At 42.6% G+C, this 26,556-nt stretch overlaps 1 protein-coding gene across 2 annotated transcripts; it reads left to right on the forward strand.

Annotated features, from left to right (window-relative positions):
- Positions 1-1,492: 1,492 nt before the first annotated feature.
- On the forward strand, positions 1,493-24,680 carry MARVELD2 (MARVEL domain containing 2; the record flags this gene model as incomplete). 2 transcript variants are annotated; one of them, XM_080714566.1, is made up of 6 exons in its annotated part: positions 1,493-2,641; positions 7,358-7,393; positions 13,158-13,306; positions 13,547-13,718; positions 22,659-22,709; positions 24,558-24,680. In XM_080714566.1, the coding sequence occupies 6 exons, from the start codon at positions 1,493-1,495 to the stop codon at positions 24,678-24,680; spliced, it is 1,680 nt and encodes a 559-aa protein (XP_080570692.1). The 2 variants fall into 2 exon arrangements, with proteins under 2 accessions (XP_080570692.1, XP_080570693.1); XM_080714567.1 differs by lacking the exon at positions 7,358-7,393.
- Positions 24,681-26,556: the final 1,876 nt, after the last annotated feature.

The following is a 26,556-nucleotide window of genomic DNA, read 5'->3' on the forward strand; positions in this document are numbered from 1 at the left end:
TGCCCCTGGGTTCCATCCTCAGTACACACACCAAAAAAAAATTTTTTTTCATTTTTTTTTTTTATGTGTGTGTGTGTGTGGTACTGAGGGTGGAACCCAGGGGCTTTTCTACCCCCAGGCCATACTCCCAGACCTATTTTATATTTATTTGGAAACAGGGTCTCACTAAGCTGCTGAGAGCCTCACTCAGTAGCTGAGCCTGGCTTTGAACCTGTGTGATCCTCCTGTCTCAGCCTCCCAAGCGCTGGGATTACAAGCGTGCACCACCATGCCCGGCAAAAATTCAGTTTTTAAAATCTAGTATTGATCAGGAGTGGCACATGCTTGGTCTTGGGAGGCTGAGACAGGAGGATCATAGGTTCATTGCCAGCTTCAGCTACTGAGTAAAGCCCTCTGAAACTAAATGAGACCCTGTTTCAAAATAAAGAATAAAGAATAGGGCTGGGTGTGAATCTTGGAGATAGAATTCCCTGGGTTCAATCCCCAGTACCAAAAAAAAAAAAAAAAAAAAAAAAAGCCTAGTACCATGTCAATATTTTAGAGGGGAAGAAGTATAAACTGACTTTCTTGATTTAGGAAGAAAAGGTGCTGCTTGCTATGTTTTAACGGACTGCTTCTCCTTGGACATTCCAGAGCAGATGTGAGTTAATGAAAATGAGGAGTACATGCTGACCCATCACATTTTGGTATGCTCAGACTCTTAAATGTTTTGATTGAGATATCTGAGAAAAGGATTCTACTTGGGAGTATGTTAGCATTCTATAAACTAAAGTTGTGTTGTCTTTGTTTTTTTCATTTTGTTATTTATAGGACTCACAGACAAATAAGACTTATAAATCTTTCCTTTAGTAAATTAGACTTATACATATTTTCTTTCTTTTTTTTTTTTTTTTCTGACAGTCTTCCTATGTTTTCCAGTCTGGTCTCAAAACTCCTGGGCTCCAGTGATTCTTCCATCTCAGTCTCCCAAGTAGCTGGGACTGTATATGCACACCACCATACCTGACTAAATATTTCACTATGTAAAATTCAGAGTTAAGCCAGGCGTGGTGGCTCACGCTTGTAATCCCAGCATTCGGGAGGCTGAGACTTGAGGATCGCAGTTCGCAGACAGCCTTAGCTACTTAGCGAGGCCCTCTGCAATTTAGTGAGACCCTGTTTCAAAATAAAGAATAAAAAATAGGGCAGGGGGTGTAGCTCGGAGGTCGAATGCCCCTGGGTTCCATCCCCCAGACCCGCAAAAAAAAAAAAAAAAAAAAATACAGAGTTAATACCTAAAATTTTGAGGCACAGAATAGCAACTACATTCGTGGGTAATCTAATTTTCCATGTGTTTTAAATGTACGTTTTTTTATGGATCATAATAATAAGATATGATCACATTGGCCTCCTGAGTACTTTTTGCTACTAAGTAAAATGAGCATCAGTGAAAAGATAAGTGATGAAGCATAAATAATAACTATAATCTTGACCACAGGCCTGAGAATCACAAATGTCGTCAAATGATGGAAGACCCAGGACTCGGGAGAGGGGTTACAACGAGGTCCCAGGTGACTTGCCTTACGAGGATAGCACCATAAGAACCCTCCACAGTCTTCAGGACAGTGAGCTGGCTGTGAGCGCTGATCCTTTGCCACCTCCCCCTCTCCCATTACAGCCGCCTTTCGGCCCAACCTTCCACTCAAGTGACACAGAGGAACCAGCCGTAGCGCCAGACCTCAAGCCCGTAAGACGCTTCGTCCCTGACTCCTGGAAGAACTTCTTCCGAGGAAAGAAAAAGGACCGGGGATGGCGCAAGTCGGTGTCTGACATCAGATTCATCTCCGATGGTGTGCAATGCTCACCTCCAGCCTCTCCTGCGAGACCAGACCACCGTTCGCCCCCCACCTCCTCCAGGGATGTTTCCGGAGAATCCGAAGGCACCTTTAGTTCCCGGAAAGAGGCTGCCACCATGCTTCCCCACGATCCCTATGGGTCTCTAGACCGACACACACAGACAGTCCGAACGTACAGCGAGAAGGTAGAGGAATATAACCTGAGATATTCCTACATGAAGTCCTGGGCCGGCCTGCTGAGGATTCTGGGCGTGGTGGAGCTGCTTCTGGGGGCTGGCGTCTTTGCGTGTGTGACAGCTTACATTCACAAGGATAGCGAGTGGTATAACTTGTTTGGATATTCACAGCCCTATGGCATGGGGGGTGTTGGCGGCCTGGGCAGTATGTATGGGGGCTATTACTACAGCGGCCCCAAGACCCCCTTTGTACTTGTGGTTGCTGGATTAGCTTGGATCGCCACCATCATTGTTCTGGTTCTTGGCATGTCCATGTATTACCGTACTATTCTTCTGGACTCCAACTGGTGGCCCCTGACAGAATTCGGAATTAATATCGCCTTGTTTATCTTGTACATGGCTGCAGCCATAGTCTATGTGAATGATACCAACCGAGGTGGACTTTGCTACTCTCCATTTTTTAATACGCCGATGAACGCAGTATTCTGCCGGGTGGAAGGAGGACAGATAGCAGCGATGATCTTCCTTTTCGTCACCATGATTGTTTATCTTATTAGTGCTCTGGTCTGCCTAAAGCTCTGGAGGCACGAGGCAGCCCGGAGACAGAGGGAATATATGGAACAACAGGAGGTAAGTGATTTTACAGTCCTTCAGTTCTTTTCTTTTTTCTGTTTTTTTGCTGAAAATGTATAGTCCTCAGTTCAGAAGGCATTCATTAAAGTCCTTCTCATACATGCATTTAAGTGATCTGAGGCTCAAAAGTCCTACTTCACTATCTGACTTGCTTCAACTGGCTTAAACCACCCGAGTGTTGCTTGTTATTGCAAGGAGATACCCGATGTGTAATAGATAGTTTGTTGACTGCGTTATTATGGCTGTCTGATGGTAAAGAGAAAAACACAGGCCCTGAATTTTAGCAAGATGAATAACATAAGGAGCATAACATAAGTAAGGTAAGTATTTCCTTATTAAAGTAAGTTTGAGAATAATCTTGATTCTTCAATGTGGTAAATAAAATTTAGCCAGGCATGGTGGTGCGTGCATATAATCCCAGCTACTCGGGAGGCTTGAGGCAGGAGGATCACAAATTCAAGGCAGCCTTGGAAACTTAGAGACTGTCTCAAAATTTAAAAAAACACAAAAACTAAAAAGGGCTGGAATATAGCTCAGTGGCTAACATGTCCTAGGCCCTAGGCTCAATTTCTAGTACTGCAAAAATAAACAAATAAATAAATTCCATAAAATTTTTCAGTTGCCAAAAGAAATTACTCATTTAAATGTTATGGTTTAGCTGGCCACGGGTGGTGGCTCATGCTTGGAATCCCAGCATTTGGGAGGCCGAGACAGGAGGATCACAGTTCACAGACAGACATAGTGAGGCCCTCTGCAATTCAGCGATACCCTGTTTCAAAATAAAGAATAAAAAATGGGGCTGGGGGTGTGTGACTTGTGGGTAGAATGCCTCTGGGTTCTATCCCCAGTTCTGCCCCCCAAAAAAAGTTATGGTTTGCTTGGAACCATGTTCATTTTTTTTCTTTTCTAAAGTATTGAGAGTTTGAGTTGTCATAAATATGCCATCTGGTTTTGATAGTTCATCCTTATATTAAGGAGAGATAAGTTCCAAAATTAGAAGCCCTGAACTTATTTTTATTTCTTAGATTTAACTAATTAAATCCAATAATAATGAGAATACTAAGAATAATGAGTAAAACAATAATACCTGGCAGATAAGATTATGTGAAATCTCTCTTTAAAATTATTAATATTATAGCCGGGCGTGGTGACGCACACTTGTAATCTCAGCGTTTGGGAGGCTGAGACAGGAGGATCACACAGGTTTGAAGCCAGCCTCAGCTACTGAGTGAGGCTCTCAGCAACTTAGACCCTGTTTCCAAATAAAATATAAAATAGGTCTCAAAGTATAGCCCAGAGGTAGAAAAGCCCCTGGGTTCCACCCTCAGTACCATGCTAAAAATAAAAAAATATATATATTACTGTTATTATTATTTTTGGCACTAGGAATTGAATCCAGAGACATTCTACCTCCAAGCTATACCCCCTGCCCTATTCTATTTTTTATTTTATTTATTTATTTATTTGTTTATTTATTTATTTATTTGTGGTGCTGGGGTTCCTGGAAACCCTTCTCCGGGCTACACTCCCAGACCTATTTTATATTTTTATTTGGAAACAGGGTCTCTTAAACCAGCGAGGCTGGCTTCTAACGCGCGTGACCCTCCTCCGCCTCCCAAGTGCGGGGATTACAAGCATGCGCCACCACGCCCAGCTATTTTTTATTTTAGATCTTTTTTTTGTGCATGTGTGTGGTACTGGGGATTGAACCCAGTGGCATTCTGTTTCTGAGCTACACCCCAGAATTATTTTATTTTTTATGTAGAAACAGGGTATCATTAAATTGCTGAGAACCTCACTAAGTTACGGAGGCTGGCCTGGAACCTGCAATCCTCCTATCTCAGCTTCCCAAGTACTGGATTATAGGACTGTACTACCATGTTCAGCTTATTTTTTATTTTATTTTTTATTTTTTGTTTTTTTGTTTGTTTGTTTGCAGTACTGGGAATGGAGCCAGGGGCATTCTACCTCTGAGCTACACTCCCAGCCCTATTTTTTATTCTTTACTTTTTGAAACAGGGTCTCACTGAGTTGCAAAGGGTCTCACTAAGTAGTTGAGGCTGTCTGTGAACCTGGATCCTCTTGTCTCATCCTCCCAAGTACTGGGATTACAAGCATGTGCCACCATGCCTGGGTTATTTATTTATTTATTTTTTGGAAACAGGGTCTCACTGAGTTGAAAGGACCTCACTAAGTAGCTGAGGCTGTCCTTGAACCTGTATCCTCCTGCCTCAGCCTCCCAAATGCTGGGATTACAAGCGTGAGCCACCACGCCTGGCTTATTTTTTTATTTTGAAACAGGGCCTCCTAAGTTGCTTTATCCTGTGATCCTCTTCTCAGCCTCCCAAGTTTTAAGATTACAAGTATGCACTTCTGTGTCTGGCTATTTAAAATTATTTAGTTGAATAATGACAAAAATGTTGAGGTGCCAGGCATGGTGGTGCCTGCTTGTAACCCCACCATTTGGGAAGCTGAGACAGGAGGATCACTGTTCTCAGACAGCCTTGGCTACTTAGTGAGGCCTTCTGCAACTCAGTGACCCCCTGTTTCAAAATAAAAGAATAAAAAATAGGGCTGGGAGTGCAGCTTGAAGGTAGAATGCCCTGGGTTCCATCCCCAGTACCACACACACAAAAAAAGTTAGGGTATGTTCTGCTAGCCTCATTGTACCCTGAAATAAGCCGATGCTTTGTTATCTTCTAAAGCAATGTGTGTAATAGAATCTATGCCACTGAAAATGCTAGTATTTATCTTAAAGTTTTTCTTAATTTAAAGTTAAAAATAGAGTGATTTTTTTTTTCTACACTGGGGATGGAACCCAAGGGCATTTTACCTCCAAGCTACACCCCAGCCCTATTTTTATTCTTTATTTTGAAACAGGGTCTCACTAAGTTGCAGAGGGCCTCACTAAGCAGCTGAGGCTGGGCGCAAACCTGTAATCCTCTTGTCTCAGCCTCCCAAGTACTGGGATTGCAAGCATGCGTCACCACACCCAGTTAAAATGATTTTTCTACTTTTCTAAGGTTTTCAGATAATATATCATTGTACATGGTATAAATAAAAATCAGATTCTGAAGCTGGGCGTGGTGGCGCACGCTTTGTGATCCCAATATTGAGAGGCTGAGACAGGAGGATCACAGGTTCGTGGCCAGCCTCACCTACTTAGTGAGGCCCTCCGCAATTAGTGAGACCCTGTTTCAAAATAAAATAGGTTGGGGAATATACCCCAGAAGTAGAAGGCTCCTGTGTTTAATCCCAGTACGACACACACAAAAAATCAGATTCTGTTTTTATAATAGCATACACTGACATTTATAATTTTTTCTTAATCTTTTTCATGAATCTGATCCATAACAACAGGCAGTAGTTTTAGATTCAGTACCTATTTGTTATACAGAGAACCTCAATAACAGACTCTTGTAACAAAAATATACTTAGATTTCTAGATTTTTTTTTTAAAACCCAGGAGCATTCTACCTCTGAGCTATACCCCATCCTCTTTTATTTTAAACAAGGTCTCACTGAGTTGCTGAGGCTCTAAGTGGCTGAGACTGTCTCAAATACTGGGATTATAGGCATATGCCACCATACCTGGCTTATCTTTCTAGATTTCTACATAAATTCAAGTTATTTCTAAGAAATTTATCTCAGCAATTTAAGCATATTTCTTAAGTTTACATCTCTATATATAAATAATTTAAAATTCTAATCAGTGTGAAATACAGATAGTGAAATTAATTTTCTTCCTCATAATTTTATGCTACTTTTCAACAACTATTAAATCATAGTATTTCAAAGGTCTACATTAATGTGATTATAATTATTAGCAAAGTACTTTATTTTTCTTTTCTCAACAAACATTTGTTAAGACTCTTCATAACACCTGATTAGGCTTGAGGCCTCTCTGTTGTAGAAGGCTGAATCTATTTGTGTGTTGTTAAACTTCTTTATTAATTTTTTTCTTTTTGGGGAAGGGAATACGGGGAATTGAGCCCAGGGACATTCTACCTCTGAGTCACATTCCCAGCACTTTTTATTTTTTATTTTGAAACAAGGTCTCAGCTGGGCGGGGTGGTGCACGCTTGTAATCTCTGCGCTTGGGAGGCAGAGACAGGAGGATTGCGCAGGTTCGAAGCCAGCCGCGCGCGCTGGCTTAGGAGACCCTGTTTCCAAATACAAAAATGTAAAAATAGGTCTGGGAGTGTAGCCCGGAGGTAGAAGGGCTTCCAGGAACCCCAGTACCACCAAAAAGAAAAAGAAAAAAGAAACAGGGTCTCACTAAGTTACCTACTGCAGCTGGCCTCGAACCTGTATTCCTCCTGGCTCGGCCTCCCAGGTAATGGGAGGACAGGCATGTGCCGCTGCTCCTGGCTCTGCTAATTTTATGGGATAACCATTTCCACTCTTTAGTCATCCAAGGCAGTGTGGGAGCCAGGAATAAATAAAATGTCTAGGTTGTTCAAGCAGCTTACCTAGTAGTCTCCACCATCCTTATATATCCAGGTTTTTTTATGCTTCTGGTTGACAGGGAGCTACAGTTATCTGCCTGTTGGTTCTCCACTTGCCCATAAAAACCTAGGCACAGAAGTGGGGGGAACACCCATTATAGGGGGCCAACCTCTGTAAGCTAGAGTGTGCTATAAAGTAAGTGGATGAAAATACTTGCAAAGAAACTTCACACCTTTGAAAAATCATTCTGACTTTATTTTCCAGATAAGTGAGCCATCATTGCCATCCAAAAGGAAAATGGTAAGAATAAAGTTTTCTCCATGTTATACTTTAGACTTACTGAGTACTTTTCTTTCATGTCTATTTATATACATGGTAGAATCATCTTTGTGAAAGTGGAGGAGTTATTACACTGTGTTCATAAGAGACCTTTTCAGCTATAAGGACGATCAGACAATCCTACCTATAGCTCCTTTTAATTTTGTTAGATGGAAGTTTATGTAAATGAACATAGTTGATTCTCCTTATATTTTAAAACTTAATATTTTTGAATGAAAATAATTTTTTTAAAATTATCTTAGTTTTGCCGAGTGTGGTGGCGCACGCTTGTAATCCCTGCGCGTGGGAGGCAGAAACAGGAGGATCGCACAGGTTCGAAGACAGCCACACTCGCTGGCTTAAGAGACCCTGTTTCCAAATAAAAAGTATAAAAATAGGTCTTGGAGTGTAGCCCAGAGGTAGAAGGGCTTCCAGGAACCCCAGTACCACCAAAAAAAAAAAAAAAAAAAGGTCTGTAAGGCCGGGTGTGGTGGCGCACACTTGTAATCCCAGCATTTGGGAGGCTGAGACCAGAGGAGGATCGCGGTTCACGGACTTGCGAACAGCCTCAGCTACTTAGGCCCCCTGCAACTTAGTGAAACCCTGTTTCAAAATAAAGAATAAAAAATAGGGCAGTGGCCCGGGCGTGGTGGCGCACGTTTATAATCCCGGCGTTTGGGAGGTGGAGACAGGAGGATCGCGCAGGTTCGAAGCCAGCCGCACTGGTTTAAGAGACCCTGTTTCCAAAAAAAAAAAAAAAAAGTATAAGGCCGGGCATGGTGGCGCACGCTTGTAATCCCCGCGCTTGGGAGGCGGAGACAGGAGGATCACGCAGGTTCGAAGCCAGCGCGCGCTGGCTTAGGAGATCCTGTTTCTAAATAAAAATGTAAAAATAGGTCTGGGAGTGTAGCCCGGAGGTAGAAGGGCTGCCAGGAACCACAGTACCACCAAAAAAAAAAAAAAAAAAATATATATATATATATATCAGGGGTTGTATGTAGCTTGGAGGTCAAATGCCCCTGGGTTTTATCCCCAGACCTGCACACACACACACACACACACACACACACACACACAACATAATTCTTCCTCAATAAAAACTTGTTTAATAAAGCCTTAGAAATTTAGTGAGACTTTTAGCAACTTAGCAAGATCCTGTTTCAAAAGGGGGGGGGCTGGTGGTATAGGTGGTATAGTAGGTAGAATGCCCTTGGGTTCAATCCCAGGACCAAAAATAAATAATAATAAATAAATAAATAAATAAATAAATAAATAAATAAAAAGGCCAAGCATGGTGGCACACACCTGTAATCCTCCTATTCTCCTAGTACTTGAGAGGCTGACACAGGAGAATCACAGGTTCAAGGCCAGCCTCAGCAACGAAGTGAGACTCTTTTAGGAAAATAAAAGAGCTGGGTGCAGCTTAGAGATAGAATGCCTTGGTTCAGTTCTAGCACACACAAAAAAAGATTTTTTTAAAATTAATATATAAAGAACTTCTGCACACCTTAAAATTTTTTTTGAATTGGACCTGGTGGCGCACGCTTGTAATCCTAGTACTTGGGAGGCTGAGACAGTACGATACCAGGTTCACGGCCAACCTCAGCTACTTAGTAAGGCCCTTGCAACTTATTGAGACCCTCTTTCAAAGTAAAAGAATAAAAAAAAATAGCCGGGCGTGGTGGCGCACGCTTGTAATCCCCACACTTGGGAGGCGGAGACAGGAGGATCGCGCAGGTTCGAAGCCAGCCGCGCTGGCATAAGAGACCCTGTTTCAAAAATATAAAATAGGTCTGGGAGCGTAGCCCGGAGGTAGAAGGGCTTCCAGGAACCCCAGTACCACCAAAAAAAAAAAAAAAAAAAAAAAAAAAGAATAAAAAAAAATAGGGCTGGGGTATAACTTTGAGATAGAATGCCCCTGGGGTCCATCCCCAGTACCACAAAAAGGAAAAGAAAAAAAATTGTGTGTGTATGTGGTACTGGGGTTGGAACATGGGGCATTTGACCTCTGAACTATGCTCCCAGCCTTATTTATTTATTTATTTATTTATTTATTTATTTATTTATTTTGTTTTGAAGCAGGATTTCTCTAGGTTACTGAGAATCTTGCTAAATTGCTAATGCTGGTCTTGAACCTGCAATTCTCCTGTCTCAGCCTCCCAAGAACTGGGATTACAGTTATGTGCCACCAGACCTAGCAATTTTCTTTTCTTTTTCTTTTTCTTTCTTTTTTTTTTTTTTTTAGTACTGAGGATTGAACCCAGGGGCATTCCACCCCTGAGCTACACCTCTAGTCCTATTTTCTAATTCTTTATTTTAAAACAGGGTCTCACTAAGTTGCACAGGGCCTCACTAAGTAGCTGAGGCTGGCCATGAACCTGCGATCCTTCTGTCTCAGCCTCCCCAATACTGGGATTATGAACATGTGCCACCATGTCCAGCTCACCTATCGATTCAAAAAAAAATTTTTTTTTTAATTTTGCAGTGCTAGGGATTGAATCTAGGATAGGCTAGGCACTGAGCTATATCCTCAGCCCCTTTGCATTCTATAAATATATAGTGTTGTAGTGTATGGGAGTACTATAATTTATTTACCTATAACTGAGCATTTAGCTTATTTCCAGTCTTTTACTTTTAAAAACACTGCTACAAGCCATGAACGCTGGGGGTGGTGGCGCACGCTTGTAATCCCTGTGCTTGGGAGGCGGAGACAGGAGGATAGGGCAGGTTTGAAGCCAGCCTTGGCTGCTTAGTGAGGCTCTCAGAAACTTAGTGAGACCCTGTCTCCAAATAAAAAAAAAAAAGATGTCTGGGAGTATATCCTGGAGGTAGAAAAGCCCTTGGGTTCCACCCCAGTACCACAAAAAAAAAAAAAAAAAAAAAAGAGCATTGGGGTATAGCTCAGATAGACCATCCCTGAGTTCAGTCGCTAGTACGTACGTACACACACACACACACACACACACACACACACACACACTCTCACACAGTCCCCTAAAGTATCCTCACTCACTCTTTCCTCATTCTGCCCTTAGCTTTTTTGCTGCTTCGGGCCCTCGTGACTGGTTCCCTTCCACTGAGGGCGTGGCTGTCTGTGGAGCTTCTCCTTCCTATAGCCTTCCCCTAGGCTGGTTAGCAAGTTCCATGTCTAATCCAGTCCCGGGAGCGTGCTATTTGGTGAGGGAGGAACTGGTGGTTTTTGAAATGAGCTAATGCTAAACCAAACCTCAAAGCAAGGAAGTGGGGAAAACAAGACTTAAAAAGCTTCCTGGCAAGAGGGAGATCAAGGCTTCAAAATCCCATTTTGTACTTTGTTTGCACTGAAATAGGCACCTTCTGGAGCCACTTTTAATTTAACAAGGGTTTCTGGAAAGCTTCAATGTTAGTAGAGGGGAGAGATGTGGAAGAAACATGTTCCCAAACAAATCTGACTTTCCTGAGCAGTACAGAATTGCCTGCCGAACTTCACGAAACTTTAGGACGTGAGCGACGTGCGTTTGGATACGCTTCCTCAGGGTATTCATCAGAAGTGTTAGTGAGAGGAGAGAAAGAGGGAGAAGGAGAGGGAGAAGGGGAGAGATAGAGAGCAATGAATCAAACAGTTTTAGATTTTAATTGTGGCTTTTGTACTTCATTGATATGTGACCTGGGAGAATTTACTTAACCTCACCACACCTCACCTCTTTAAGTATAAAATAGAAATCTCTCCCCTGGCATCTAGCACCCTTGCCTGTCCAAAGGAACCTCTGAACAGCCTTTACTCAGCCCCAGAAGTGAGCACCCCTTTTGCCTCTCCCTTCTAGACTGTATTCACCCTTGGTCTTCTAATCTGATTTTCCTCTGTTGACCATGTTAGTTTTTTTTTGTACTAGAGATTGAACTCAGGGGCATTCTACCTCTGAGCTACACTCCCAGTCCTCCTCCCTTTTTAAATTTTGTTGTTGTTGTTTTGAAACAGAGTCTCATTAAGTTGCTAAGGCTGGCTGTAAATCAGTGATCCTTCTGTCTCAACCTCTGAAATACTGGAATTACAACTGTGTGCCACTGTGCCAACTTTTTATTGGACTGGTAGTGGTGGTACTGGGGATTGGACCCAGGAGCTTTCTACCTCTGAGTTATACCCCCAGCCCAATTTTATTTTATATTTGGAAACAGGGTCTTATTAAATTGGTGAGTCTGACTTCAAATTTACAATCTTCTTGTTTCTGCCTCCCAAGTGCCAGGATTACAAGTGTGTGCCACCATACCCAGCTTCCTTGAATATTTATTTTGAACTACTTTTTAATTTCTTTTATAGTGGATTGGATCAGCATTCTTACTGCTATTACCAAACAGACCAACAAACAAGCAAAAAACTTGACCATACAACTTAGAGGAAAGGAAGATGCATTTGCTCACAGTTCTGGAGATTTCAGATTTTCATTCCCTGTCAGGCTGGGAAGCAGAAAGGGGAAGAGAGCAAGGCTCTACTCTCACATCATGAGGCTTGAAGCAAGATAGAGAGCAAGGGGGTGAAGGGACCATATATAACCCTCAAGGCCACACTCCCAGGGACCCCCTCCTTAGCAACAAGCCCAGCCCCTAACATGTTTTCCAGGAGGGCCAGGGGAAAATTCTAAATCCAAACCATTCCATCCAGCTTCCCTGAATTACTTTTTTTTTTTTTTTTTTTGTGGTACTGGGGTTCCTGGAAGCCCTTCTACCTCCAGGCTACACTCCCAGACCTATTTTTAGGTTTTTTTAATTTAGAAACAGGGTCTCCTAAGCCAGCGCGCGGCTGGCTTCAAACCTGCGTGATTCTCCTGTCTCCGCCTCCCAAGCGCGGGGATTACAAGCGTGTGCCACCACGCCCGCCCTGAATTACTTATTTTGAACTACTTGGGTTATAAATCCAGTAAGTACTTAAGACCTCTAATTGGGCATTTCATTACCCTCCTTTTTTATTTGTAGGGTAGGTCCTGGGGTTAAAACCAGAGGCAGTCTGCCTCTGTGCTACATTCCCAGCCATATTTTATGTTTTATTTTGAAACAGGGTTTCGCTAAATTTCTGAGGGCCTCACTGAAGTTACTGAGGCTGTCCTCAAACCTAGGGTCCTCCTGTCTCAGCCTCCCAAGTACTATAAGTACAAGCATGTGCTACCACACTACCACATCTGGCTTATAAAACATTTAATTCTTTTTTTTTATTTTTTATTTTTGTGATACTGGGGATGGAACGCAGGGGCATTCTACCTCTAAGCGACACACCCAGCCCTATTTTTTATTCTTCTTTTGAAACGGTCTCACTGAGTTGCAAAGGGCCTCTCTAAGTAGCTGAGGCTGCTGCGAACCGCGATCCTCCTGTCTCAGCCTCCCAAATGCTGGGATTACAAGTGTGCGCCACCACGCCCGGCTTTTTTTTTTTTTTTTTTGGTGGTACTGGGGGTGGAACCCAGAGGCTTTCTACCTCTGGGCTATATTACCAGACCTATTTTATATTTTATTTGGAAACAGGGTCTCAATATGTTGCTGAGAGCCTCACTAAGTAGCTGAGGCTGGCTTTGATCCTCCTGTCTCAGCCTCCCAAGTGCGGGAATTACAAGCGTGCGCCACCACGCCGGCTAACATTTAATTCTTAAGTGAAATATTAATTACTATCTCCACAATTCTTCCTCCTTCCCCTGCTCTACTTTCTCCTAAGAATACACTCAGATGGATTATTTTCCCTGCTTCGATTTTCATAAGAGCTCTCTTTTCCAACCTGCAGTGTGATATGGCCACCAGTGACAGACAGAGGGACCCAGAAGTTAATTTCAAAGAACTGAGAACAACAACCAAAATGAAGCCCGAGCTGCTGAGTGGGCACATTCCTGCGGGCCACATCCCTAAACCCATCGTGATGCCTGACTACGTGGCGTGAGTATCTGTCCAAATCCTTCAGGGTATAGTTGAGGGGTCCCAAATGGGCCTTTCATTTGCCTTTCTGTCTCTGAGTTAATACTTTGCTTGAAATAATATTGAAGTTGTTTTGTTATCCAAGACTAATATATTGAGTCAAAGGTACAATATGCTCAACGAGGAATAAATATTGCTGCTTTCCCATTCAGCTTCTTTTAGGGTAAAAGTTTTTAACTCTGGTTTATGTTTCTCGCTCAGAAAATACCCTGTGATTCAGACGGATGATGAACGAGAACGCTATAAAGCTGTGTTCCAAGACCAGTTTTCTGAGTACAAAGAGCTGTCTGCAGAAGTCCAGGCCATCCTGAGGAAGTTCCATGAGCTGGACGCCGTAATGAGCAGATTGCCATATCATTCCGAAAACCGGCAGGTCAGTGTCCGCAGCTGTCCGGGAGGACCACTAGAGCTTAGTGGATAGACAAAATCTGATCCCCTTAAAAATTCATACCCATCTATATCTGTTGTTTGTGTCTAGGAATTTTTTGAGATCTTCAAGATAACTGAGTAGTCAGGCCAGGTGTGGTGGTGCACGCCTGTAATCCCAGCTACCTGGGAGGCTGAGACAGGAGGAGTGTATGTTTGAGACCAGCCTGGGCAATTTAGCAAGACCCTGTCTCAAAATAAAAGGCTAAGGGTTCAGTGGTACAGGTTGCCTAGCAAGTGTGAAGCCCTGGGTTTGATTCCCATCACATACACACACACACACACACACACACACACACACACACACACACATACACACACAGAGCGCCAGTCAAAAGTTCCACTCAAGGGGAGTAGTGAGTTGGCCCGGGCCACCCTCCCCACTCATGCCATTTTGGCATGGGACTATAACTATCTTCTGTATTTCTATCTTTTTAATAAACTTCTTTAAATCTTAAAAAAAAAAGTTCCATTCAAGAAGCTGGGAATAGCCGGGCCTGGGTTTGATCCCCACCACACACACACACACACACACACACACACACACACACACACACACATAGAGTCAAAAGTTCCACTCAAAAAGCTGGGAATAGCCGGGCATGGTGTGGTCCCAGCATTCGGGAGGCTGAAGCTCGAGAATCATGGTTTGTGGACAACCTCAACTACTTAGTGAGGTCCTCTACAACTTAGTGAGACCCTGTTTCAAAATAAAGAATAAGAATAAGCCTGGCGTGGTGGCACATGCTTGTAATCCCAGCATTCAGGAGGCTGAGACAGGAGGATCGCAGTTCGTAGACAGCCTCAGCTACTACTTAGTGAGGCCCTCTGCAACTTAGTGAGACCCTGTTTCAAAATAAAGAATAAAACATAGGGCAGGGGGTGTAGTTTAGAGGTCAAATGCCCCTGGGTTCTACCCCCAGATCCGAAAGAGAGAAAGAGAGAAAGGAAAGGAAGAGAGAGAGAGAGAGAGAGAGAGAGAGAGAGAGAGAGACAGAAAGAGAAAGAAAGAAAGAAAGAAAGAAAGAAAGAAAGAAAGAAAGAAAGAAAGAAAGAGAGAGGGCAGGAAGTATAGCTCGGAGGTAGAATGCCCTTGGGTTCCATCCCCAGATCCGGAAAAAAAAAAAAAAAGAAGCTGGGAATGTAGCTCAATGGTAGAGCACATACCTAGCATGCACAAGATCCCAGGTTCAGTCCCCGCGCGCGCGCGCTCGCGCACACACACACACACACACACACACACACACACACACACAAATTACCATCCAATTTTTGTGGGTGAATGTCTTTTGCCTTACATTATTAAATAGTATTTTATTTTTTTACGTAAGTAAAATATAAATTCACCTAAGATACTAACAGCCACAGTCTGAAAGGAGAAAGGTGGCACACTCGAGCTAGGATAAGGGGCAGGTGGGGGCACCGGAGCAGTGCATTTCCCTGTCAAGCCAGCCGAGGAATTCCACAGAGGCTCAGAGGACAGAGAGCAGATCTGAGGCTGCAGGTGTCAGCTCCTACCACATCCATCAGTGATTACTGTGATGGTGACAGAGAGAGAAACCAAGAGCGGAGGCTGTGGTCAAGGGGACAGATGCTTTTCCTGAAGTATTCTTTCTTTAATCCACATTTTAATTTTATTTATTTATTTATTTATTTATTTATTTTTGCGGTACTGGGTATGGAACTCAGGGACTTGCTACCTTCAAGCTACACCCTAGCCTTATTTTTTTTTTTTTTTATTTTTTAATATTTCTATTTTTTTTTTTTTTTTTTGGTGGTACTGGGGTTCCTGGAAGCCCTTCTACCTCTGGGCTACACTCCCAGACCTATTTTTACATTTTTATTTGGAAACAGGGTCTCCTAAGCCAGCACCCGCGGCTGGCTTCGAACCTGCGCGATCCTCCTGTCTCCACCTCCCAAGCGCGGGGATTACAAGCGTGTGCCACCACGCCCGGCTTAATCTTTCTATTTTTTTGAAACAGGGTTTCACTGAGTTGCGAAGGGCCTCGCTAAGTAGCTGAAGCTGTCAACGAACTGCGATCGATCCTCATGCACCACCATGCCTGGCTAATTAATTAATTTACTTACTTATTGTGTGTGGGGGGGGGGTGCGGTGCTTGGGATCGACCTCAGAGGCATTCTACCTTTGAGCTACCCTCCCAGCTCATTTTACTTTATTTTTTAAATTTATTTATTTAGTGGTACTGAGGATGGGACCCAGAGGTATCCTACCTCTGAGTTACAATTCCCAACCCTATTTTATTTTTTATTTGGAGACAGGGTCTCACTAAGTTGCAGAGAGCTTCACTAAGTTGCTAAGGATGATGGCAAACCTGTAATCCTCCTGTCTCAGTCTCCCAAGTACTGGGATTACAAGCATGTGTGACTGGATCCTTTTTATGTTTTGTTTTGAAACAGGGTCTTAGCGGGGCATGGTAGTCTCAAGTACAATCCCAGTACTTGAGAGGCTGAGATAGGGAGATCACAGGATCAAAAACAGCCTCAGCATCTAGTGAAACTCTCAACGATCTAGTGAGATCCTGTTTCAAAACAAAAACTAAAAAGGGCTGGGACATAGCTCAGAGGTAGAACACTCTTGAATTCAATCCCCTGTACCACACACATACACACAAAGGGTCTCAGTAGGTTGCTAAGAGTCTTTTAAGTTGCTGAAACTAATCTTTTTTAATTTTTATTATTTATTTATTTTTATTTATTTATTTTGCAGTACTGGGGATGGAACCCAGGGGCATTCTACCCCTGCACTACATTCCCAGCCCTAATTTGTATTCTTTTATTTTGAAACAGGGTCACTGAGTTGCAGAGAGCCTCACTAATTAGCTTAGGCTGGCGGTGAACTGTGATCCTCCTGTCTCAGCTTCCGAAATGCTGGGATTACAAGTGTGCGCCACCATGCTCGGCCTGAAACTAATCTTTTTTGTGTGTGTGGTATGGGGATGGAACCCAGGGGCATTCGATCTCCAAGCTATACCCCCTGCCCCATTTTTTATTCTTTAGTTTGAAACAGGGTTTCACTAAGTTGCGGAGGGCCTCACTAAATAGCTGAGGCTGTCCGCGAACCGCAAGCCTCCAGGCTCAGCCTCCCAAATGCCGGCATTACAAGCGTGTGCCACCACGCCCAGCTCTGAAACTAATCTTGAACCTGTGACCCTCCTGTCTCAGCTTCCTAAGTACTGAGATTATAGGCATGTACCACCATGCCTGGCTATTTCACATTATTATGTCTCTAAAATAAGGATACCCATTAATAGCATTTTAAAAGTAATCAGATGTACTTTTTATTGAGATACAATTCACCTGCCATAAAGCCACTATTTTAAGTGTCTGAATCACTGTTTTTTTAACCATAGTCACAAAGTAGTGCAGCCATCACCAGAACACTCTCATCACCCCTCAAAAGAAGCTCATGCCCACCAGCAGCCACTCCCAGTTCTACCCCAACCACTGATAGCATCTAGTCTACTTTCTATCTCTATGGGTTTGCCTATTTTGAACATTTCATATAAATAATAACATATATGATACTTTGTATCTGGCTTCTTTTATTTAGCATAATGTTCTCAAGGTTCATCTATGTTTTAGCATGAATCAGTACTTCATATACTTTTTTCTGGTGGAATAATATTCCATTATAGGGGTATGCCACATTTGTTTATCCATTATCAGTTGATGAACATTCGGGTTATTTACACTTGTTGGTTATTATGAATAACGCTGCTATGCACATTTGTGTCTTTATAAAGAAGATATATTAGCTGGGCGTGGTGGCACATGCTTGTAATCCCAGCATTTGGGAGGCTGAGACGGGAGGATCGCGGTTTGCGGCCAGCCTTGGCTACTTAGTGAGGCCCTCCGCAACTCCTGGGTTCAATCCCCAGTACCACTAAAAGAGGAGGAGGAGGAGGAGGAGGAGAAGGGAAGAAGAAGAAAGAGGAGGGGGAGGGAGGAGGAGGAAGAAGGAGGAGGAGGAGGAGGGACTGGGATGTAGCTCAGAGATAGAAACCTTAGGTTCAATCTCCAGTGCCACAGTTAATAAATTAAATAAACAAATAAGTATATAAAATTTTAAAAAGTAAATGTCAAGAAGGGTGTGGTGGCTTTTGCTTATAATCTTAGTATTTGGGAGGCTGAGACAGGAGAACCAAAGGTTTGTGGCCAGCCTCATCAACTTAGTGAGATTCTGTTTCAAAATAAAATAGGACTCAGGGTATAGCTCAGCGATAGAAAGACCTAGGTTCAATCCCTAGTACCACAAAAGAAAAATAAGTAGATGTCAAAAGTATTTATGCATGTTAATTTACATATATGTATATCAGTTTTTCTCCTTAGAACCTCTTTTTTGGATATCTTTGTTTTGACCACAGACTTACAAGTATACTGTTTGTTTGTTTGTCCCAGGGATGAAACCCTGGGACATTCTACCTCTGAGCTACATCCCAGCCTGTTTTATTTTTTATTTGGAAACAGGTTTCACCAAGTTGCTGAGAGCCTCACAAAGTTACCAAGGCTGGCCTAGAGCCTGCAATCCTCCTGTCTCAGCCTCCCAAGTACAGGGATTACAGACGTGTAGCAATATACCCGGCGATAAATATACATTTAAATCACTTATAATTATGAGTTAACTAAGCCAGATATATACAGTAGTAATATTTTCCCAATCTTGAAAGGATAGAAGGATGTTAACTAAAGGATGCTGATACCAGGAAGTGGAAGAAATTCAGCAAATACTGAAGGCTGAGGATTAGTACCATTTGGAAAACAAGCAAGGTCAAGTCCAAGAGGAGTGGCCAAATTTAGAGGCCTTCAAAGATGTGCAAGAGAAGCTGAGTACGGTGGCATACGCCTGTGGTCCCTGCTACTGGGGAGGCGGAGGCAGGATGGAATGAGCCCAGGAGGATGAGGCCAGCCTGGGCAGCAGGGCAAGACCCTGTCTCAGAAAAAGTACAGACAAGAACAAGTAGGTCCCAGGACAGCACAGTGTGGGAAGAGCAGACTGGTTGAGAGAAATGGTGCTGAAAACCCCGACTGTGGCATGTAGACTTGGAGCTCAGGCCCAGGAAGCTCCAGTATATGGGGCCACAACTGGGGATCAAGGGGATTCTGGTTACAGCAGGGCCCAGGAGACTGTCCTCCCATGACAGTCCCACACATTTATCAACAACAGTCATTACCCTTGAGGGTTGTTTTTGATTTTGTTTTTTGATACTGGGGGTGGAACCTAGGAGTGTCCTACCTCTGAGCTACACCCACAACCCTATTTTTCATTCTTTATTTTGAAACAGGGTCTCACTGAGTTGCAAAGGACCTCACTAAGTAGCTAAGGCTGTCCATGAACCGTGATCCTCTTGTCTCAGTCTCCCAAATGCTGGGATTACAAGCATGCACCACCATGCCCAGCTTACCCCTGAGTTTTTGTTTTGTTTTGTTTTGTTTTGGTGGTACTGGGGTTCTTGGAAGCCCTTCTACCTTCAGGCTACACTCCCAGACCTATTTTATATTTTTTTAATTTGGAAGCAGGGTCTCCTAAGCCAGCGAGGCTGACTTCAAACCTGCGCGATCCTCCTGTCTCCACCTCCCAAGCACGGGGATTACAAGCGTGCACCACCACACCCGGCTACCCCTGAGTTTAATATGATGCAGCAAGCAAGTAACTAGGCCCACGGGTATTGCTGGCGTCTCCTGTATCCTTATCTAGAGTATAAATATCAATGTTATCAAAGAAGTTAACTTCTCAGAGGCCACAGGCTGCGCTCTGCCTGGGCAGCAGTCTGCAAGACTCATTTCTTTTCCCACCAGGTTCCCAGGGAAGCTTGTGGGGCACTGCAAAGCCCTGTGGGTCTGCCTGGGGGCACGGGTTCTCTCACATACGTGGTTGTAAACCCTTGAAAAATAAAAAAAAAATCACAAGACTTTTTTGTGACTGTAAAATAGGAATATTGCCCCAAATAATCCCTTTGGTCCTTACCAGCTCTTAGATTCATTGGCTGTGGCAGAGTAGGGTGGGTTTTACAGTTCCGGTCTCCGCTGAATCTGCAGCACAGCACCCCTACCCCACCTGCAAGTTCATTCCTGGCCCAGGGCCTGTTAGTGCACATTACAGTTGAATTACCTGGTTCATTTTCTCTGCTGGCAAGTAATCAAAACACAAATAATACCCATGGTCTTACTATATGAAAGATATTGAAGAAGAATTAAAATATATTGGGAAAAGGATGTGAGTAAGTGATAGAAAATGTTCTTGGGAAACTTTTAAAACTATAAGTTATTACACTTTATTGTTGTGACACTGGAGATTAAACACAGAGGGAGTCTATCTCCAAGCTATACCCTTAGTCCAATTTAAAAAAAAAAATTTTTTTTGTTTTGAAACAGAGTCTTGCTAGGTTGCTGAGAATCTCATTAATTGCTGAAGTTGTCCTTAAATCTGTGACCTTCCTGTCTCAGTCTCCTAAATGGAAGTGGAATTATATACATGCACCACTGCACCCTGCTACACTTTATTTTATTTGTGTGTGTGTGTGTGTGTGTGTGTGTGTGTGTAACTGTGGATTGAACCCAGATGCATTCTACCTCCAAACTACACCTCCAGCCTATTTTTTTTTTTTATTCTTTATTTTGAACAGGGTCTCACTAAGTTGTGGAAGACCTCACTAAGTAGCTGAGGCTGGGCAAGAACCTACGATCCTCCTGTCTCAGCCTCCCAAGTACTGGGATTACAAGCGTTCACACACACACCCCCATGCCTGGCTTACACTTTGTTTTATTTATTAGATTTCCAGTGTCTAGCAATCTTTATGCATAGTTTTGCATAGATAAATGAAGAGCATTAACCAGGCACGGTGGTGCACACTTTTAATCCCAATACTTGGGAGGCTACGACAGGAAGATTGTCGTACACTAGAGAGCAAGAATAACTGTCCATAGCCAATTGTTTGTTTGAAAAGCCACACTTTTTTAACAGGTTCAAACCTGGACCCAAGCATCTCTGCTCAGCAGATAATGACAAGGGCCCCCTCTTTTGTTAACCCTCTTCTTATATAGCATCTTGTTACAAGGTCATTAGTCATTCTATCAGCCTGGACATTTTTGATATTTACAACTTGAAAAGCAACCATAAAGCACACAACTGACCTGGGAACAGGGTCCCTCCTCTTATGGTATGTTTACCCAGATGTTGAGGAATGAGATAACGGGGATGTGTGAGTCGGCTGCTGCTTTTATTTTACCTTCCCCCAAGGACAGCCAGGGTTCCGTGCCCCATTTGTCTTTCTATCTGCCAGTTAGATAGAGGAGATGAGGGAGAGCAGGCTTGGGAAGGTATATACTTTTTAAATTTATAACTCCTATGTTTAAATTGCCTGAGAAGCATAGATGTTCAGGGGTGGCAGGGGCTCACGGAAGAGAGTCTCTTATCTATGGAATGTTTGTTCAGACACAAGAGCAGTGGAGCTGGCTCCGGCTGGCGCTTGTTCTTTAACTGCCTTGGGAATTTTCCTATAAGTTATTTCCTGCCCTGTGCCTGGATTTAAATCTCAAGAGGAAGTTAAGCTAAAAAACTTAAATTTAAGACTAAAATAAAACTTAGAGAATCAAATTCTATTACGATATAATTTCTAAAAACACACTAAATTATTGATCTTACTAATGATTATAACAAATTTTGTATTAGCAAAACTTAAACTAAGCCTTAATATCTAACTTAAAACAAAACACTTAAAGCAAGGCACAACAAGAGCACAGGTTCGCAGACAGCCTCAGCTACTTAGTGAGGACCTCTGCAACTTAATGAGACTCTGTTTCAAAATAAAGAATAAAAAATAGGGCTAGGGGTATAGCTCAGAGATAGAATGCCTCTGGGTTCAATCCTCAGTACTGGAAAAAAACATGAGGAGCATTTTTCTAGTAATCTCCTTTTGGAAAGATTTAACCCCTTAATAAATTTTATATTTGGTATATAATTTAGAATAAAGTTAAAAGAAACCAATATTAGCTATTTTCAAAAGTTGAATAGTCACAACCTCTTAATACCAATACCTAATTACTTAAATGGGAATGTTGTAAAGGGGAGGAAAATAATAATAGCTAATGTGGTTATTACATACTGAGCACTTTATGTATGTATATATGTATTTATTTTACAGTACTGGAGATTGAACCCAAGGGCATTCGATATCCAAGCTACACCCTAGCCCTATTTTCTTTCTTTCTTTCTTTCTTTCTTTCTTTCTTTCTTTCTTTCTTTCTTTCTTTCTTCCTTCCTTTCTTCCTTCTTTCCTTCCTTTCTTCCTTTCTTCCTTTATTTCTGTGGTCCTGGGGGTGGAACCTAGGGGCCTCTACCTCTGGGCTACACCCCTGACCTATTTTTTATATTTTATTTTGAAACAGGTTCTCACTAAGTTGTTGAGAGCCTCACTACGTAGCTGAGGCTGGCTTCAATCCTCCTGTCTCAGCCTCCCAAGTACTGGGATTACAAGCATGCACCACCATGCCCAGTTGTGCTAAGCACTTTATAAGAATCATTTTAAATAAGTGAAGCCTTTTGAGGTGGTTACCTTAATGATTTCCATTTTACCAATCAGGAAACAGAGACTAAGGATATGTAGCTTGCACAGGCTCACAATGCTGGTGGGTAGTGGCGCTAGGACTTGGGCCTGGTTTTACGTGGTCAGGGACCTTTCTCTCTGGATCCTAGTGCCTGGCGGACAGCCCTAAAATGTTTGTCCAGTGGATTATATTTGTGTGTGTGTGTGACTTTTTATTATAGTTTTAGGTAGAAATTGTGTCTGTTCTAATCATAGAGTGCTTTGAGATATGATTTGCACAAGGGCAAATGTTTTAACTCAGATATACAATATGTTATTTTTAGGAGCATGAAAGAATTTCAAGAATCCATGAAGAGTTTAAGAGGAAAAAGAATGTAAGTAAAATCATTTTCTTCTTCAAAGTGTTTTCTTATTCAGTAGTAATAATTGACAGGTTATTTTAACTAAAGTACACTAGTCCTCCTTTATTCATGGTTTCACTTTCCCATGGTCAACCATAGTCCAGAAATATTAAATTGAAAAATTCCAAGCCAGGTATGGTGGCGCACACTTGCAATCCCACCATTTGGGAGGCTGAGACAGGAGGATCCCCATTCACAGACAGCCTCAGCTGCTTAGTGAGGCCCTTTGCAACTCAGTGACACCCAGTTTCAAAATAAAGAATAAAATATAGGGTTCAGGGTGCAGCTTAGGAGTAGAATGCCCCTGGGCTCAATCCCCAGTACTGCAAAAAAAAAAAAGAAAAAAAAATTCCAGAAATGAATAATTCCTAAGTTTTAAGTTGTGCACCATTCTGAGTGACATGGTGAGATCTCACGCTGCCTCGCCGTCTCCCGCCTGTGTGAATCATCCCCTGCCCGGCATGTCTACACTGCATGAGCTACCTGAGTTACTCAACACCTGTCTCGGTTTTCAGGTTGACTGTCAAGATAGCATGTGCTTCTGTTAAAGTAATAGGGTTGCTTAATAATGGCCCAAAGCGCAAAAGTAGCGGTACTGGAGATTTTACTAAAGCATATTGTTATAATTGTTCTATTTTATTACAGGTCATTGTTGTTTATCTTTATTGTGCTTAATTTATAAATTAAAATGTATCATAGATTTAATTTTATTTTTACTTTTTGTGGTACTAGGGACTGAACCCAGAGGCATTTTACTTCAAGCTACACATACTGCAGTCCTACTTTTTACTTTTATTTTGAAATAGGGTCTGTCTAGGTTGATGAGTCTCACTACCTGCTGAGGCTGTCCTCCAACCTGCGATCCTCCAGTCTCAGCCTCCCAGTATCAGGATTCCAGGCGTCCACCACCACGTCTGGCTATCATAGGTCTTAACTTGTAGATATAAGCCAGGCGTGGCGGTGCACACTTGTAATCCAGTATTGAGAGGCTGAGACAGGAGGATCAAGGTTTATGGACAGCCTCAGCTACTTAGTGAGGCCCTCTGCAACTCAGTGAGACCCTGTTTCAAAATAAAGAATAAAAAATAGGCTGGAGGTGTAGCTCAGAGGCAGAATGTCCCTGGGTTTCATCCCCAGTATCGCCAAAATAAATAAATAAATAAATTGTAGGTATATATGTATATATACATATATATGTAAATATATGTGCCTATAATTACATGCATATATTTGTATGTGTGTGTATGTGCATGCAAATGCACATATGAAAAAATATAGTATACATAGAATTTGATACTCTCCCAAAAAAGACATCTACTAAGGGTTTTAGAACATATCACACTTGGATAAGGGGAGTCTACTGGCTTTTTTTCTTTTTTTTTTTTTTTTCTTAAAATGCTACTTGTCACCGGGCATGGTAGTGCACACTTGTAATCCCAGTGCTTGGGAGGCAGAGACAGGAGGATCGCGCAGGTTCGAAGCCAGCCTCAGCTACTTAGTGAGGCTCTCAGCAACTTAGTGAGACCCTGTTTCCAAATAAAATATAAAATGGGTCTGGGAGTATAGCCCGGAGGTAGAAAGCCTCTGGGTTCCACCCCCAGTACCACCAAAAAAAAAAAAGTAGAGAACTTCACTGTTGTTCTAATTAGTCAGGTCTTTTATTGGTACCTTATAATTATGTATGCCAGTGGGCTGATTAGGTAGATTTGTAAGTCTGGTTCAGGTAAGTTTGCTGCGTAGGCCATTTTCTGGGTTGTAGTGCTCGTTTGTGTTCATCATTTAGGAAGCCACATGCTAAACAAATAACTGTTTGTTTTCTAGGATCCCTCATTTTTGGAAAAGAAAGAACGCTGCGATTACCTCAAGAACAAACTTTCTCACATAAAGCAAAGAATTCAAGAATATGATAAAGTAATGAATTGGGACATAGAAGGTTATTCTTAAGCCTCATTTGAGATGACTTTTTTTAATAGCCAATTTACTATTTATTTACTGCTTTTTTATGCTAGGGTCTATGTTAGAGAGGCAAGTACTTCCTGAATCAGCTGCTAATTGGCTCAACCGCTATGCAGTGTCAACCAGTATGATTCACTCAAACATTTCAAAACAATCTCAACTACTGGGAGGATGCTGAGGCAGGAGGATTGCAAGCGCTAGGCCAACCTGGGCAATTTGCCAAGAACCTGTCTCAAAATTAAAAAAAAAAAAAAATGGGCTGGGGATGTACCTCAGGTCAAAAGAAAATATTCAAATCCACGGAGGGCCTTCACTGAGCTGGGAGGATCCTGTGTGCATTTGTGGGCAGCTTCCTGTTGTCTGTCCCACTAGAATGTGTTGTCGTCTTAGAGGCGGCATCCTTGTGGTGGGGTGAGCTAGAGGGCTTCCCAGCTCGGGTGCTGCTGCTTCCTTTACTCCGGCAGGTTCCTAGGATTTCTCTAGGGTGAATTTTTCTTCCTAAGAGAAATTCTTGGATGATTCTTCTTAAGGGAAAGTGGGTGGCACATCTTCAAGGTGTCGTTGCTTCCCTTGACAAGGGGCTGCCTCCCAGATCAGCACTGTCAAGCTCTGTGATCTTGGGCAAGTTGCTTATTTGCTCTGTTTCCCCTTCTGTCAAATGACACAGAAACAGTACCTACCTCGCAGGGTGGTCACGAGGGTTCCGTGTGTCGTGAGAGTCATGTGTGTGAAGTGCTAAGTGCTGTATGCATGTTTGTGAACTGGGTACACTGCACAGCATGAGTCTTAAGAAAGGCCCAAGAGGAGCAGACCCAAGCAGCTAACCAAAAGCCCACAAGTCCCACAACTTTCTTTTTGCCTTATTAACTTACCACACACAGCCTTGGACAGACTCTTCCCTATGGTTCTGTGGTCCGTTGGGGTCCACTGCACCCTCCCTATCTTTAACCGGTCTCTGTGCACAGAGCTCCACGACCCATAGCCCGGCCTTTCTTCTACACGTGGACTAGAAGGACTACTTGAAGGTTGTTGCTTTTTCTGTCCCCTTTGACATCCATCCTAAGGTCCTGTGACATTACCCTTACTTGGAATCTCCCTTTGATTTATTGGGATGATGCATCTTTCTAAGAATCATCTTGGGCCGGGCATGGTACTTGGTAGGCTAACACAGAAGGATCACAGGTTCAAGGCCAATCTCGGCAACTTAATAAGACCCTCAGCAACTTAGTGAGACCCTGTCTGAAAACAAAAAATAAAACAGGGCAGCGGGTATAGCTCAGAGGTACAAGGCCGCTAGGTTCAGCCCCTAATATTAAAAAAAAAGTCATCTTGGCTTTGAGGCTTTATTCATGAAAAATATATTATTTTTGTTAATATGAGCAAAACTTCTTTTTCTTTTTTAAGACAAAGTGTCACTATATTGCCCAGGGTAGCCTGGAACTTGTGATCTGACTGCCTTAGCCTCACAAATATGAACTAAAATGTTTTGGTTCATTGGAGCCAGGTATGGTGACACATGCCTGTAATCTCAATACTTGGGAGTCTGGAATAGAAGGATCTACAGGTTTGAGGCCAGCCTCAGCAATTTAACAAGGCCCTCTGCAAACTGGGAGACCTTTTTTTTTGTTGTTTGTTTATTTTGGGTTTTTTTGTTTTTGTGGTACTGGGGTTCCTGGAAACCCTTCTATCTCCAGGCTACACTCCCAGACACTTATTTTTTATATTTTTATTTGGAAACAGGGTCTCTTAAGCCAGCCTTGCTGGCTTCGAACGAGTGCAATCCTCCTGTCTCCACCTCCCAAGCGCGGGGATTACAAGCGTTCGCCACCACGTCCGGCCTCCCTCCCCTGTTTGTTTGGGGGGT

Source organism: Muscardinus avellanarius (assembly GCF_963383645.1).
Source record: "Muscardinus avellanarius genome assembly, chromosome: 1".
Classification (NCBI taxonomy): Eukaryota; Metazoa; Chordata; class Mammalia; order Rodentia; family Gliridae; genus Muscardinus; species Muscardinus avellanarius.